The 16,815-nt window shown below is 37.8% G+C and overlaps 1 protein-coding gene across 1 annotated transcript; it reads left to right on the plus strand.

Annotated features, from left to right (window-relative positions):
- Nucleotides 1–13: 13 nt before the first annotated feature.
- On the plus strand, nucleotides 14–12,358 carry galnt17 (polypeptide N-acetylgalactosaminyltransferase 17). Its single transcript, XM_079885081.1, has 13 exons — nucleotides 14–175; nucleotides 404–482; nucleotides 2,494–2,773; nucleotides 2,913–3,096; nucleotides 3,562–3,728; nucleotides 5,306–5,480; nucleotides 6,586–6,783; nucleotides 7,628–7,745; nucleotides 7,911–8,096; nucleotides 8,182–8,319; nucleotides 9,406–9,501; nucleotides 9,908–10,069; nucleotides 10,158–12,358. Exons 2-13 carry the CDS (start codon nucleotides 480–482, stop codon nucleotides 10,302–10,304), a joined length of 1,854 nt encoding a protein of 617 aa, XP_079741207.1. The 5' UTR covers nucleotides 14–175; nucleotides 404–479; the 3' UTR covers nucleotides 10,305–12,358.
- The last annotated feature ends 4,457 nt before the right edge of the window (nucleotides 12,359–16,815 follow it).

A 16,815-nucleotide genomic window follows, 5' to 3' on the forward strand; every position in this document is an offset into this window, starting at 1 on the left:
AACTGCAGAAAACAGTGTGGATGGCACGAGATGCGGGCTGCTCCGGGATCATCTTTGCACGGAAGGACCATCACATAAAAGCGCGATATGAAATAGCGCTTACAATGAGCACTGCGCTTGATGTGGATGAATCCGGCTGGAGATGATGTTGCGTCTGCGGAGTCTCGTATCTGAGGTGAAGGGATTTTACATTTGCTTATCCAGGGCAAACACACAGGTTAAGCCTGACCTCTCGAAACATATTTTGACATTATTTCCAGCAAAGAAGAACAGCGGTGTTTGTCATTGAAGACTTCTTGAATCTGACTGACAGATGTCTTATGATGAATGACTGCAGTTAAGGACCTTTGCTTTGACTCTTCATCTATGTAAATAAATTTCCCATGTGGATTTTATTCTTAAGAACCTGTGAATACGGATGAAAGCGCACAGGCGGACTCCACTATGTTCAAGTGCAGGATGCATTTTACCAATCCGAAATGGTAAGTGGTAATGGTAAATTTCTTCAATGAACTATAACAGCCGAATATCAAGTATCGCAAGAACAGTCTCGATGACTCAAGTTGTCAGTTACATTTGCTCTTGGTCAGATAAAGCAGTTGGGTATGGAGATTCAAATAATGTAGGCTAGAAGTCTTAATTTTCAGAAGCCTGTGTCTTAAAACCTAAAGGCTAGTGAACTGCCTACCTGAACATATTTTTGGGTGTTATGAGGTGCATTTACAGACGGTTAAGCCTGACCGTTTAGACAGAAGAAATTATAGGTAGGCTAATGTTAAATAATGTTAAGAAACAAAATATAAAATGATTAGGAACATAAGCAGTGGAGGATTATAAATGTAAAAAAATTACAGTTTATTGTAGGTTGAGTCGGTCATTATCGCCTTGAAATGGTTTATTTTGTAACAATGATCTGCTAACTACATTGGACTACATGGACAATGGAAATATTGACCAATTGGGTTAAGTTATTTGATTACTTGTAGATAGTCCATGATGTCTGGTCAACAATCAATTTAGCAAGAAGACGGAATAATGGGCTATTAAAATATGTTTGTATATTATTATTATTAATATAATATCTTATCGATCTCTCTACCAGTCCGTGGATCTGGGGACCCTGAGTCCATCCAGTCATGTATCAAAAGTTTTATGTTCCCCATAAAAGTATAGGCCCTACTCATCTGAGGCCTTTTAGTTTTAACATAAACATAACCGTTTTGAGTTGAAAGACGAAGTCAATTAATTATTCTAATTGGCGCTTATATGACCATAGAGAGACAGTGGAGGGATACGATGGACCCTTTTCACATTTCCGGATTTCTCAGAAGCGGAAGTCGTCATAGTTGGGTAAACTTCTATAGCGGTGAATAAGAGACTATATTATATTGTTTTGTGTTCCCATTTGCTCAAATAGCAAAAGAAGACCTCCACAATTGTGACCCTGGATCACAAAACCAGTCACAAGTAGCACGGGTATATTTGTGGCAATAGCCAACAATACATTATAATGGGTCAAAATTATACATTTTTCTTTTATGCCCAAAATCATTAGGATATCAAGTAAAGATCATGTTCCATGAAGATATTTAGTACATTTTCTGCCGTTAATGTATAAAACATTTATTTTTGTGAGGGAATGCAGCACGATCGCAAACATAAATGGACAACTTTAAAGGCGATTTTGTCAATGTTTAGATTTTTTTGCACCCTCAGATTCCAGATTTTCAAATAGTTGTATCTCGACCAAATATTGTCCTATCCAAAAAAAACATACATCAATGGACAGCTTATTTATTCAGCTTTTAGGTGATGTATAAATCCCAATTTAAAAAAATTGACCCATGTGACTGGTTTTGTGGTCTAGGGTCACAATTGTGTTTTTACAACTTTCAAAAAGAGGAAAAAAATAGAGCGAGATTGATAAAGGCAGTCAGAACAGAAGAGAGAAAGATATCAATTTTACCGTCACTTAGACGCTGTATTAGAAACACCCTCACAGCAGCGTTAAATATTTTTTTGTAATTTGATGCAAATGTAATATAATACAAAGGATAGTGTTATAAATGTACATTAGACTTTGCAGGATTTACTTTGTTGATGACCGTTAAATCGCGTCATCACAGTCTGTGAAAAGGGTCCACACACAAAAGTAGCATCGGCATATATGATATCTGTTTCACAGTCATTTTACAGCGTTACACTAGAGTGCAGTGGACATTATTTAAAAATATTTAACTGCTGAATGGCGCGATTGACCAATCAGAATCAAATATTCCACAGAATGTACACACCTAAAATATTGTCTTGATGACGTGGGCAGTGTGATTGCTAGCCATGCCTCTCGGTAGACCTAAGTTTGAGTCAAGCTCAGGTCATTTTCCTAGTCTCCTGTCGATTTCCTGTCTCTTCTACTGTGTCTATCAATCAAATAATAGACCATCAGTTCAGTAAACATCACAAGTTAAATTTGTGTATGAAATGTCTTTCAAGATGCGATTCTCTGGATTCCGAACACCAACATTTTTCATGGCCTTTGTGATGAGAAGATGGAAAATCTTACTGGTGCTGAATGCGTTTACGGTGGCTGGCTTCATCACTTTTTGGGGCAAGTGCAATTTACGCACAACCAAAGCTGTTGGTCAACAGGCGGCTGCTGATGCGAGAGGACAGACGTATCTGAATGGATCTGCTCAGGAGACGAGCATCACTCATGATGTGCTCTTGAAAAGACTGGGATCACTGGAAGATGTGGTGTACAGACAACTGAATGGTATCTCCTTTATCACAAACAGCTCCACAAAGTATACATACTGTAAATACGTAAAGTCTGATCATAGTATTATTAACAAAAATGCCTTTTCACGGAACAAGAAAGCCATTTAATTAATTGAATCATTTATGTTGAATAGGTTTGTCCAATTCTCTTGGACTCATCGAAGGTTTTGGAGGCCGAGGTAGAGGAGGTATACCAGCCACGCTTACACCGACAGAGGAAAAGGAGGCCAAATACCTGAGGGAGAAATATGGCTACAATGCATTTCTGAGTGACAAAATCTCTCTGGATAGATCTATTCCAGATTATCGGCCCAGCAAGTTAGTACCAGTGACCTTTTTCTTTTATCTTGAAAATATCTATTCTTTTTTTTACAGTTGCTCGTTGATGTAACTGACCAGCAAAGATGAGACATAATCTTTTATACATTTTTATATTTGTCATTTATTAACAAAAATGTATTGTTATAATGTATCTAGAATGTCTAAAACCATTTGCATATTAGATTTTACATATACCAAGACTGGAGAGGAAAGTGAAATTTACTGTTTCTAAGTTCAACTAAATGAGATTCTATAAATAAGCTTCATATTTGAGCCTTGCTAGGCTACGTAATTGTTACAGTGTAAAAGTGCAAATAAACAAAGCCAGACGTGGCTTTCCTTCTGTTAGGAAATGAAAGGGTTCACAAATTCTAGCGCACCAAAGCTTCAAGGAGGTGATTTGTTTCAAAGATATTGAGAAGATCTTCTGTCAATCTCCATGTACTATGTGTGTTTTTATAGATGCAAAAAGGCCTTTTATCCCCGTGACCTGCCACAGATTTCCATCATCTTCATCTTCGTAAATGAGGCGTTGTCCGTCATCCTGCGCTCGGTTCATTCAGCTGTCAACCACACACCGGCTCATCTTCTAAAGGAGATCATCTTGGTGGATGACAACAGTGATGACGGTATAATGTTGGCTTTAATCAACAAGCTACAAAAACATATGGTTATTCAAATTTTTGGTTTGGTTTGAAAAAAATCAAGTTGGGAAGTCGTAATTACAATGTCATTGCGTCCAAATAACTCTGATTGGAGCAAGATGTCAATGTACCTTTTTTATGTCAATGTACCTTTTCTACAAAAAATACAGCAAGGTTTTTTAACTCTACTTCTACAATGATGGATAATGAATGTGCATCAAGAGTGTGTGCGTTTTTAAAAAAATCCCATTTCTAAAGGAGATGTGAATTGAATTGTTATAAATACTATCTTAACTGTACAATACTATCAAATAGTAATTTCATACATTTTAACCAATTTACTGTGAACTACAGATGCTGCACCCATTGTATCTGCCAGGTTTTCTCACTGACATGACCCCAATAAACTCTGGGATCAAAGAAAATCCACCCATAATTATGACATTGTGGTGGCCTTGTGCATTTAAAGTCCCTGTGAAATCAAAATTGACCCTATTTACTTTGTTAGCGCATATTATTAGTCTTGTGGTGAACAATTAATCCGTGCAAGTAAATATAAAAAATTTTTTTTTTACCATGGTAATCTTTAATCAAAATCTGAAAAGTTACTTCCGGTCTGGAATGGCGTCTTTTTCTGATGACGTAGGTTTGACGGCTTGGGTTGAAAACGCTTAACCACTCCCCTCAAACCGTTAGTCTGCTATGAGCGAGAGATTGAGAGGAGGAGCGCTAGAGTAAAACCCCGCCCTCTGTTCAATATTCCGTTTCACTGGGAAATACGTCACAACACTGGAGAAAAGTCGTTTGCAACTTCCGGTTCACGGGGACTTTAACTGAACGTCCGAAAGGACTTGAACACACCATTAGATGGCTGGATTCTTTTGCCTTGGACCATTAAGAAAACCAACAAATAATCACTTCCAACCTCCTTGCAACTGTATAGTAATGAACTAAAAACCCATAAGAATGCCTTAGAATCCACATAGCAAGTAGAAAATGCAAAAATCTAGTTTCTTAAACCATTCTGACAGAGTTGAATCTGTTGTGCTGTATTTGAGCGTGAGTGTCAACACTGATAAACTGGAGTATTTCACTAAAGCACCCTTTGCTCACGTTGCGCATGGCTATGCTTGTCTATTGTATCAAAGTGTGTGCTCAGGCCTTCCTAGAGAGACAGTACAATTTCCATCACATTGTTGGCATGAGCCGGTGGCGGAGGGCCAACCGTCCATCAGCGCAGGGGGGAAAAGCCAGCATTTGCTAAAATGAGGGGGCAGGCGAGAAAAACACCCATTTCTGTCCTCATAATGTCAGTGATTCACAGTTTGTCACTGGGAATGCAGATGACAGTGTTTAACGTGGGGAAAGGGAACACTTTCCAAGAACGTGTTTTCCAGGGGGATGGTGTGGATCCCCGTAGCACAGATCAAAGGCAAGGAAGAGTTTTGGCGTAGGAGACAATCCCTCTGGTGTGGTTTAAACACAGCGATGAGCACTCATGCACCATGAAACAAGATTTCACCCTCTTTTACCATTTATGTGTGTGTGTTTATGCATGACAGTGCAACTGAAAGGGCCACTGGAAGAGTACGTCAACAAGCGCTACCCGGGACTTATCAAAATAGTGCGCAATCAGAAGAGAGAGGGCCTCATCCGAGCTCGCATCGAGGGCTGGAAAGTGGCCACTGGGGAGGTGACTGGCTTCTTTGATGCCCATGTTGAGTTCACGCCGGCATGGTGAGAATCTAGCACTTGCTACGCGATGCTGCTGGTCTTATAGATGGTCTTACTCTCACTTTGACTCCTCAGGCCTTGTTTACACCTGGTATTAACATCAGTCTTGGGTGATCTAAACACAAGTTTACAGCTGAGACAGACAGCTGTTTACAACAAATAGTAGCATGCATATAAAATGTTTCTTGTTACTTCTTCTGATTGGATATCAAGTGGAGGGTCTCTAAATATGTGACTTCATGCATTACTCATTTTGTTAGTAGTAAAGTGTGTTTATAAAGTCAAAATAAGAAAGAAAAAGCATAGCCTAAAAAATTTGGAAAAACAAACAAACTAAAAAATCTTTTCTCTAAAATATATTTAGTAATGTAGACAATTTTATAAAACCAAACACAATTATTTTCCTTCAAAGCCTTATGTAACCCCTCCGGTCCTACTCGCCCCGTTCCGAGCGGGACATGGGAGGTGGGCGAGCTAACAAGGACACTAAAGACTGCAGTCTCTAGTGTCAGTCGCTAGGGAATAAACCAGCTTAAACTGGTTTGCAGGTTTTAACTGGATTAAACTGTTTTAGCTGGTTTAAGATGGTCTTACATCCTGGGCAAGCTGGTCCTTCAGAAGGTCTAGCTGAACTCCCAGCCTTGCAGAACTGGTGTTTTAACTGGTTTAGGACCATCTGAAAGTGGTTCAATACCCTCTAAAACTAACCTGAGAGCAACTAAGACCAGCATCTTAAGACCATACCATCTTGGGCTGATTTAAATGTTGTTGTTTTTTCCCCAGCATGTCGTCACATGATTTTTTTGACAACCTACAAATTGGTTTTCTGTAATCAGACCATTAAGCGTTGCAGACCCTGTTCACTTCACACCTATATTTAGTGCTGTGTGCTTCCGTTCAGATGGAACAGATTTTAATACTATGTGTAAACAGGGTTCATGTGCCCTCTGTAGGTCCATCTAATTGGCTGATGAGGTGAGAAACACACACTAACACATTCTCAAGCCAGGATTAGATTTAGCTCCACAGCAGAGCTGAAGAAGTGTTGTTAGCACTGTGAAACTCAGCTTTGCTTATATTGATTCTAACCTCTACATCCCCTTGTCAGGGCTGAACCAGTTCTGTCTAGAATCAAGGAGAACCACAAGAGAATCATCCTGCCGTCAATAGATAACATTAAAGACGAGACGTTTGAGTTGGAACGTTATGAGAACTCAGGCCACGGCTATAACTGGGAGCTCTGGTGTATGTACATTAGCCCACCGAAACAGTGGTGGGATGAAGGGGACACTTCTGCGCCTATCAGGTATGATCCTACTGGACTTTTCACATTCTGAACACAATCCTGGGTTTCACATTGTTCATACTATGGGTTATTAATTAATATTGGGTTGCCAGGTGGCAAAAGTTCACACTATACATATGTTTAGGTACAGGACACAAGTTTGTCACCTCATGTATCTGCTCTGGTATCTTAAATTTTCTGGAACAAAAAAAAGAAAGAAAAGAATACAAAGAATAGAAGGATAATTCATGGGAGCATTTTCAAGTGTTTCACTCTAAGGCTGATGCTAAACAGAGTGCATAGAAAGTCTGTACAAAGCATATTAATATATAATGAGGTAAGCATTATTTAGTTTGTGACTGGTTTTCTGTTGCTAAACAATTCACTACAATATTCTAGCACAGTATTGTTTCACACTGTGTACCTTTGGCACTGCAATTCAGCAATTTCACCAACAGTTCAGAGCGGAGATAACACAAATTCTAATGGACGGTTACAAGTGGTCTTAATACAGTGTAAAAGTGCTTACTATATTCTCTTTTAAATGCAAAATATCTCACAATAAAGAATTCCTGTGAAAAATTTGCGCATTCACGTATCCCATATAAACCAAAAATCAGTTTGAAATAAAACAAAAATGAAAAATACATAAAATAAGAATATGTTAAAAAATATAACTTAAAAAACATTTTAAAAAATACATTTTATTTTTCACTGCTTTCAATTTCATATTATTTTCAATTATTTATAATTATTCATCAATATTGACCTTCATCATTTTTTTCATTAATTAATCAGTATATCAGAGAAAAAACATCATTGAAAATATGATCACGAAAATAAGTGTAAAATCTGTATTTTTTAGGACGCCCGCAATGATAGGCTGCTCTTTTGTGGTAAACCGCAAATACTTTGGGGAGTTGGGCCTTCTGGATGCTGGGATGGACGTGTATGGAGGCGAAAATATAGAGCTGGGAATCAGGGTTAGTATGCCACCCACATCCCTCCACTAAAGTAGAGCATTCATAACTTAGCCTCCCTACGCTCAGTCCACAGAACCTTCATTTAAAATGAATTTGAGCTTTTTTCCTTTTAAAATTATTTCAGAACTGAAGTTTTATAGGTGTGTGTATATTTTCAAATCCCAGGTTTGGCTTTGTGGGGGCAGCATGGAAGTTCTGCCCTGTTCCAGAGTGGCCCACATTGCCAGAACAAAAAAGCCCTACCACAGTAACATCGCCTTTCACACTAGACGCAATGCTCTTCGAGTGGCAGAAGTCTGGATGGACCAATACAAATCTAATGTCTATTTGGCATGGAACCTCCCAATGAAGGTAAACGCATAACATATTTTCACTATTATAATAGGTTATGATAAATAGTATAACATTTTGTACTTTTACTTTTTTGTCTCTACAGAACCATGGCATTGACTATGGAGATGTATCCCAGAGACTAGCGCTCAGGGAAAGACTCCAGTGCAAAAGCTTTGAGTGGTACCTCGACAATATCTATCCAGAGATGAGGAGATACAACAACACTCTCTTTTATGGAGAAGTAAGCGTCACTAATGACTAAAGGTGGCTCAAATTTGCCATTGTTCTGCAAAAATTCATGGGCAAAAGATTTCCCCCAAGCAGATTTCACAACAGTTCAATTTGGTCATGCAGATTCGCTATGTTGATCAACAGAAACGCTGCTTGGTTTGAAAGTGACTTCTGTGTGAACTGTGCTTCATACATTGAAACTAATGACAATAGATAAAAAAAATTTTTTTTTTACATCACAAATTGACTGCACCTTTACACTGGGTCTTTGATTAACACAGTTGCCACAGGCTTTATTGGAAGAACCCTCTTCACTTAGTTATTGCTAAATGGTTATTTCACCCAAAAATCATTTACTCACCCTCATGTCCTTCAAACCTGTATGAATTTTTTTTCAATGAAACAAAAACTATTTTTTAAGAATGTCCTCAGCACACTTTTCCATACAATGAACTTGAATGTAGACTGGGGCTGTCAAGCTCAAAAAGTGACAAAAATCACTATAAAAGTAAATAAAAGTCTTTGCATAGTCCAAACGATTGCATAGTGTGAGGAGTAAACCAAATTTAAAATCATTATTTGGCTTATCAATCATCTTACTTCAGCTCTCAGGTTTTATATGAGTTCATTCAAAAATAGTCACAACATTTAATTTAAGTGAAGGTTATGGCACCAAACTGCCAAAACTGACTGGAATTTCAGTCTGTTCTTCACACAAAGCTATTAAATGGCATCAGAAGCCTTGGAATATAGTGTTTAAGTCATATGAACAACATTTGTGACATTTTTTATGGTGCTTTTTTTGTCCTTTTTGGAGCTTGACAGCACCAAATGTTCACCATTCACTTCTGTTGTATAGAAAAAAACCCAATTTGAACATTCTTCAAGTTATCTCCTTTGTGTTTTATGGAAGAAAGAAAGTGATATGGTATCAGGTGAGTAAAATATTTTTGTGTGAACTATCACTTTAGCATTGTTATTTAGGTCTTATAATAAAAAGGCTTATCCAAACAGGTTTCATAGTGAGAGAATAACTTTTTAACAAACAAAAAGCGGGCCAAACTATCAGCTGCTTGGTCTTTTTAATGTGTTCTAGATTCGCAATACCAACGTGACCCATCTGTGTGTGGACCAGGGCATAAAGGAAAACCACACGGCAACTCTGCACCCCTGCCATGGCTGGGGCCCTCAGGTAGAGTCACACTCCTCACAGCTATACCTGACCTCCATTAAACCCCTGCTCACTCTACACACAGGAAATAGGTTACGCCTAGAGGGAGTTCATTGCAACTAAGCAATGAAATGACAAGATGACAAGAAATAAGAAAACATCTCTAGTTTCTGTTTTGAATTCAATCTGGAGGCCAGAACTCCCAGATCTAGTCTTGACCAGTTTTCTTATCGGCTCTGGTGCCTGACCCTGCTAATAATTATAATAAATTAATTGTCAATATGGAAATAGCCATAACTGCCAAAAACTATCTGGCAAACATTATCAGCTTAGGGTGCCAAAATGCCCCTGAATGACTCAGTGACCCAGTTACCAAATCACTGAATTGAATAAATTCACATTATCCCCACTGTGGTCTATTTTGTAGCTGGGTCGCTACACTAAGGAGGGTTATCTTTTCCTGGGTCCTCTGGGAAGCACTGGTGAAGATACTCGGTGTGTGGTGGATGATAAAATCAGCAACTACCCACAGCTCCTGAACTGTGAGAAAGTCTCTAGCGTACGCCAGAAAACTTGGCACTTTGCACAGGTGAAAAGGTCACGTTTTATATAGAGCACTTTGCAAAAGATTTGCCTTTGGTCAGTAAAATGATTCTTTTTATTTTTGTTCCCTGAAGAATGAATCAATCATCAACCGAGCTACAGGACGCTGTCTCGAGGTAGTGCCGTCTAATGTCTACTTCGGCTACGCTCTGATCCTGCGTTCGTGCACTGGCCAGAAGTGGAACATCAAGAATTTAATGAAACAGGACCAAGGGCAGTGAGTCAGTGCCCTTAGAAAGTTGGAAATCTCAATGGCCTTCATCAAGTGTTTGGGAACTTGATTCAGTTTTGTGGAACTCGAGCCGAAGGGGTGCAGATCTTGTTCGCGTTTGTTTAGTTTTCGGTCTTGCTACATTCCACGTTACAAAAGATTAAAAGATATTTGAGACACCCTTCAGGTTCCTCAGATTTCCTCCTTCTGGAGAAACTCTAGACATCCTTTCCAAAAGGACAGTTCTCTGAGGAACGTTGGATTCCATAAGTTCCTGGCAGAACTCTAAAGAACATCAACAGTTCCTAAAGTAACCTCAATGCAATGAAAAGATTTTGAGGCACTAGAACTATATGTTGAAGCTCCTTTAGTTTGCAATAGCATATTTGAGGTTCAACCATGAGAACAAACATGTGACTCAAATTGTGTGTGCTGAAACCAAAAGACAACTAAACATTGTAAATGATTGACTACTGTATTGCAAGTACTCTACACATTATTGTATGCATCATTTAAATCTAGTCTTAAATTAAATACATGAAAATTTAGTTTGTATCCTGAAAAACAGGTTCATGAAGCCTTTATTTAGACTTCATTTTTAGTAGTGAGTTGTACCATCTGTTTTTCTTCTTCCATTCTCTTGTTTTTAGGTTCCCACTATCAGCAGCTCTGGATCCCAGTCCAATTTCTGTTTTGCTCTGGAAATATGTTATAGGGTATTGCATATTTTTTATACAGTAGCCCTTCATGAGAATAGCATTATGATATGTGCAGTTTAACAGTAACTATGGTAACTGAGCTCTATCTTCTGCTGAATGGATCCTGTAGTAGTCATACTGTTATTTTGAACCACACTCTAAAGCAACAAGGCCAGTATGTAGGAGAAGGGAATTTGGGAAAATGATCGTCAGGGATTGTCGACCAAGTTACACAAGAACACGTTAAATGAGTCATAAACTGTACATGCAATTACATTTTCTTCAGATGTAGTTGCACACATACGTCTTCCATTTTGAATAGGACTGATTTGAATAAAATGGTGAACTGCACAGTTGTAGAGCTCAGTGTCTAAAAGAGAAGTTTAACACCCTATAGAAGTACCACACTTGCTGCTTTACCTGAGGAACTGTTGGCAGCAACACAGCGGTATATCTAAAGATCAAAGTTGCCCTCCAGAAAAACATTTTAGGGTGTCATTTGAAGATTTGAGGCAAACACTACGATGTTCCAGTGACAGGAGGTTGTGTCAAAAAGCACCAACTGAGCTTCCTCACGCAACAATCCTTCCTTCAGCAATGGTAAGGCTGTTCTAACTTAAAAGAACATCAACTGTGCATACTAATCGACTCTCCGAGCGCCTCCCACCACTGAGCCAAACCTCTCCTGCTGTGATGCTTCAGGCTCTCTGTGACTGACAACTCCCAGTCATGTGAGCCGCGCCACGTTTCAGAGCTGTTAAATATTAAACTGCGGTTTATTATGCATTTACAACTCAAATTAGGGCAAATATTCTTTTTCATCTTTCCATATTAAACAACACTGGCAGCTGTATAGACAGCTCTGCTGTATATCGTTTTATGAATTTTCTTTGTATATTGGTTTATGGATTTTATTTGTTGTAGAGGCTTGTTTAATTTTATGGTAAGCTGTGAAGCAGTGAGTTAGGCTAATTGTAGTGGTTCATAGCTCTCAAATACACATAATGACTTTGGAGTTCATAGCACAAGAGTAAATCATTTAAAAACGTGATACGCCTCCATAGTTCATCACGGTTAATATTGAGCATCATGATTCATTACTGGTTCATTAACTTTTTGATTCACCCTCAGAGCTGAGAGATATGGCTTATGTTTGTGAATAAGTGCGGTAATGGCTTCATATTTTGGCAACAACAACAACAACAAAATCATCACTTACCATTTGTCTTTGTGCTCTATATCTCAGTCAAATTTGGCTCTGGTGCTCAAATGATTGGACGAGCGCGGTCGCACACCTGGCGAAACTAGGGCAACTCACATGCACACATTCTGTCAGTTTATGATCAAGTTGACCTGGTCAACAATTGTTATGTTAAAGGAAATTATGAAATTAAGATAATGTCTGTGCTGTACGTTATGTTATTACTGTACACTGTACAAATTAAATATCCTCACTGAACATTTACCTGATTTCAAGAATCTCACCTTAACATCGATAACATCAGCAATCTTCCCCCGTATCTTTCTGTATTTTGTCTTGTGATTCTGAGATTCGTGGAATATAATTTAAGTTATTACACAACTTCTTAGAGATTTTAGTCAACTTCTTTTCGTTATCACTACGCTACTCCACCACGACGCGATCCACCTTTTTCAGGTAAGAGTGGGCGCGGCCATTTGTAATTGTAATCTGTCTGGCTTCCGGTGTCATTCCAGTTATTTCTAGCTGTACAAAACAGCCCGTTATGCTGCTTGATATTGCAACTGGTGTTTCCTACCACAGTGTTTTAATGTATTCTCTTAATTATATACGCTGGTTTGTAGTTCAAAAAGTTTTACTGTTTCCTGCACTTTGATAGGCCTATATTTTTCTCTTATTTATAATAAATCGTCACGCACATTCACAGAAAACACCTTAGTTCTATGTTGAAAAATAACGTGGATAGACCTATTCACAGCAGCGCCGTCTTTTAACTGGAATGAAAACGAGTGATAGACAGAGATGTATAGCCTATTTTTTTATTTGTATAAAAAAAATAGTTGTATTTTTGGATTGTTCTGCTGACAAAACACTGCAAAATATCTTTTCAAGAAACTTCAGTAGACATAAAACTCCTTACAATATGAGCTGTGGAAATTCAAAGTGATCTAAGAGGTTTTTTGTTTTTTTTACAGATTTTTACAGCATAAGTCTATCCCTCACAGCCTCGCTGTTACCTGTCATGGCGCTGCTCTGAATAAGGTCTATTGATAATAACTCTAAAGTGTGTTGTGACCTGGTACCTCCAGTAGGTGGAAGCACACGGCATCGTTATGCAATAGATGGCTAGAAATTGACTGAGTCACTGAATCATTTACTCACCCAATTCTAAAACCCCACAGCTGTCTGTTGCTAAGAGACTCAGCGGTTGACTCTGCAGTGGCCTCCATTGTGACAGTGGAACAATATCGATGTTATACTTATGTCCGTCTATTCAAATCACGTAGGCTACTCATAATAAAGCGGACCATTTGTTTTTACAGCACTGATCATGATGATACAGAGTACAACAAAAACAGGGTTATTAATACAGCCTGATCAATAGTGTGGTAACGGTGCAATATCATCTGTTTATTTAATTTTCTTCGGAAACAGTAGGGAATCAGTGAAGATGCCACAAATATTACAAAAATGCTTTTTATTGCATAAACTCTATGCATTTGTCCTGTACATGTTTGATTATGTATATTAAAATCATCTATGGGCAGCTAGTCTTAAACTACAAAGATAAATATTCTGCATGCAAAGTGTACAGATCTATCATTAGGTGAATATGGGTATATACATTTTGTCTTACAATTAGGCTAAATTGAATGTACCACATCATCACCCTTGTTTTCCAAACTCTAAAGTCTTCATTTGAAATACAACCCACTTTAAATACAGAACTCTGTCTTTCTTATGTTCAGTCTAATTTCTTGGGATATTTTGTTCACAACATTATTGTCCTAATTATTAAAAAGGCCATTTCACAATATTGTCTTTAGCCTAAATAAGATAATGACATAAACCGAAATAATTGGCTGTGTAATAATTATTAACATTCCTAAATTTCTAAAACCCCAACCCAATCCTCCAACGCCAAAATATAATTCATGTATAATTGTTTACATTCACCACATAATTGTGGAGATCAAAATAATCTAAATATGCAAACACAAAGTATATATTATTTTATCAACCCATCCAGGTCTTTAGTTGAATGCTACAAGCTAATATTACATTCTGGATCAGACAAGGACAGTATGAGGACAAACACAATGAATTCATCAGTTCAAACCACCAGGTGTCGCTATTGTACCAAAATGAAATGCCCACTCGCTTCAACTACACATGGATCAACATTTGAGTGAGGAAAAAAGGGTTGGACTAACATTATACCTTTATAATTTCAGTGTATTCAGCTTTATTCTCTTCAGTACACCTGTGCAGACAAATATGGCTTTAGTCAGAACGGAGAGCTGGCAGACATGTGTTGTTTTCAGCCGGCCCCTCAGAAGGCCTGACAAGATCTGTGCAGAATGTACCGTTTTAAACTATCATGCACAAACAGAAAACACACATGTAAAGCTCTATTTACAGAGTTCTGCTAATTCACATGCATAATAAAGTAGAAGCAGACCTCAGGAAACATGGTGGAGAACATACACCAGTGTGTTTTCTACAGGTGTCTAAAGGAGACTGACATTCATGAAACACAAAGAAAAGAACTGCATCAGGCACAGAGTTTTAGCCATCGCACCTATGGGAAAGATACAATCATCTTCCATTATCATTCTTTTTCTTTATACAATCCTATTTTTGAAGACTTGAAGCATCTTCATTACATTTCTGTGGCTGTACACATCTTTTAAAACATCAACAATGCAATGCTACCGTGACTTTAATGCAGAAACTGAGATGCAATATGAACATGTACCATACACAAAACTGTAAGATTTTTCTGATGGGTTTGGGTGTATGGTTGGTACACTGGTAAAACACTGCCCCTATTAAAACAACCCAAGCTCATTACTAGAAAAATCTGAGAGCCATCCTAAACCTTTCAGGAATGCTGAAAATGTGCATCTCAACAAGTATAACCCTGAAACAGCAATAACTGGCCATAAAGTACCATTATGCCACATCAAGCGCCTTGACGTACTGCAAACCCCAAGAAAGCACACATTTTGTTCTCCACACATTACTAGGTTGAGACGGAACATGCCAACATTTTCTGATCTAATTTTGGCAGAAAAGATTAGGAATGGATTTAAACAGACCTGAGAGCGTACCACAGTCTTATTGGTAGTTGAAAGCATAATCAAATTAGCTAAAAGTGTTTTCTTTCATCAGTATCTTACTCTTGTTTCCCATTAAAAATATCTAAATACTCTTAAAACAAGATAAATATACTATATAAGATAATATATCCACACATACACAATCATAATATATATTATAACTGAAGAATTTAAAATGTATAATTTTTTTCAAATAAACATATCTTCTTTTAATCCATTTTAGCAGTATTTTTGCTGTTTTCAACAGAGACAAAAATATATATAGTGGCCACGAATTAAGAATTTGTTCTCGTTTTAGTAAATCGTGGCTTCGATTTGCCAATTTGAGTATGTCATGTTAATTAATTGTTAAATCCGTGGCCACAATATACATATTTTTTCCCTGCATGTTCATTAACACACATAAAATAAAAAAAATTAAATAAAAAATACTTCAGAAGCAAAAGTGCAAGGTGTAATTTTTAATTTAATGTTTATAATATTTAATTAAATATATAATTGTTTATATAATATATATATATATTCTTTAAAATATATAAATCTCCATATTTTATGCAATTTTGCTAATAATGTTTTAAGAAAACTTAGATATTTTACTAGTAAACAAAGCAAAATATTCATTTTTTTTAGCAATTCCATTAATGCATTTGGTAGACTCTTTTATCCAAAGCAACCTACAATGCATTCAGGATATAATTTTTTTAATATATATATAATTATGTGCATTCCCTTGGAATCAAACCTGTTTCTAGTGCCATGCTCTACCAGTGTGTACTGAACAAACATAGTGGGGAATGAGTAGAACTTCTGAATGACGGTAGTTCCAATTCTGTGGAAATCTGTGCGACTTTCTGTGGCGTTTCAATATTTCATGTGGGCGTGTTCACTACAAACCACTTCAGAAAAAAGCATTAGACATGGTTAGATCGCACAATCAAATAGCAGAACACATTCGAAATGATCAGAACTATGAGTCAGGCTCATGGATTTTTGAAGCTGACGACTATGAATTTAATTATGGACTACAATGAGCGCTCCTTCCTCAGCCTTCCTCCCACCATCCCCTAAACTAGAGGAGCGCTCTGGCAAGAGCAGACATAAATAGTCTCCGGAGTGGATGCTGTAACCCTCCCTCCACAAAGGTGTAATGAGTTGCCAATTTACTTTTGCCTTCCAACATCGACAACAGACCCGAACCCAGCAGAAGCTCATCAGCGAATCCCGGCTGTCACGGAGGAGACGGCGTCGCAGAAGAGGTGCTTATTAACTCCTGCGTGTTATTGCATTAGGGAACAGAGGTGGCATGAAACAAGCAGAAAGTCAGCCCTTTAAAGTCCCTGCCTGAGAGACGAGGCCCCGTGTAACATGCTGGCTTGGCTCGCCGTACACTTCCTGCGTCACTTGGTCCGCGTGGAAAAGTAACAGGAGAATACAAATAAAATAAAAAAAGAATAAAAAGCTCCTCTTTTCAGTAGTGAGGTGTTTGGTTTTGTTTCTCGA

Source organism: Squalius cephalus, assembly GCF_949319135.1.
Source record: "Squalius cephalus genome assembly, chromosome: 11".
NCBI classification, from domain to species: domain Eukaryota; kingdom Metazoa; phylum Chordata; class Actinopteri; order Cypriniformes; family Leuciscidae; genus Squalius; species Squalius cephalus.

Bases quoted from the DNA above. Each gene is read 5' to 3' on its own strand.
- galnt17 (XM_079885081.1), top strand. The intron at 3,097-3,561 runs GTTAGTACCAGT...GTGTTTTTATAG, and splicing joins CCAGATTATCGGCCCAGCAA to ATGCAAAAAGGCCTTTTATC. The intron at 5,481-6,585 runs GTGAGAATCTAG...TCCCCTTGTCAG, and splicing joins GTTGAGTTCACGCCGGCATG to GGCTGAACCAGTTCTGTCTA.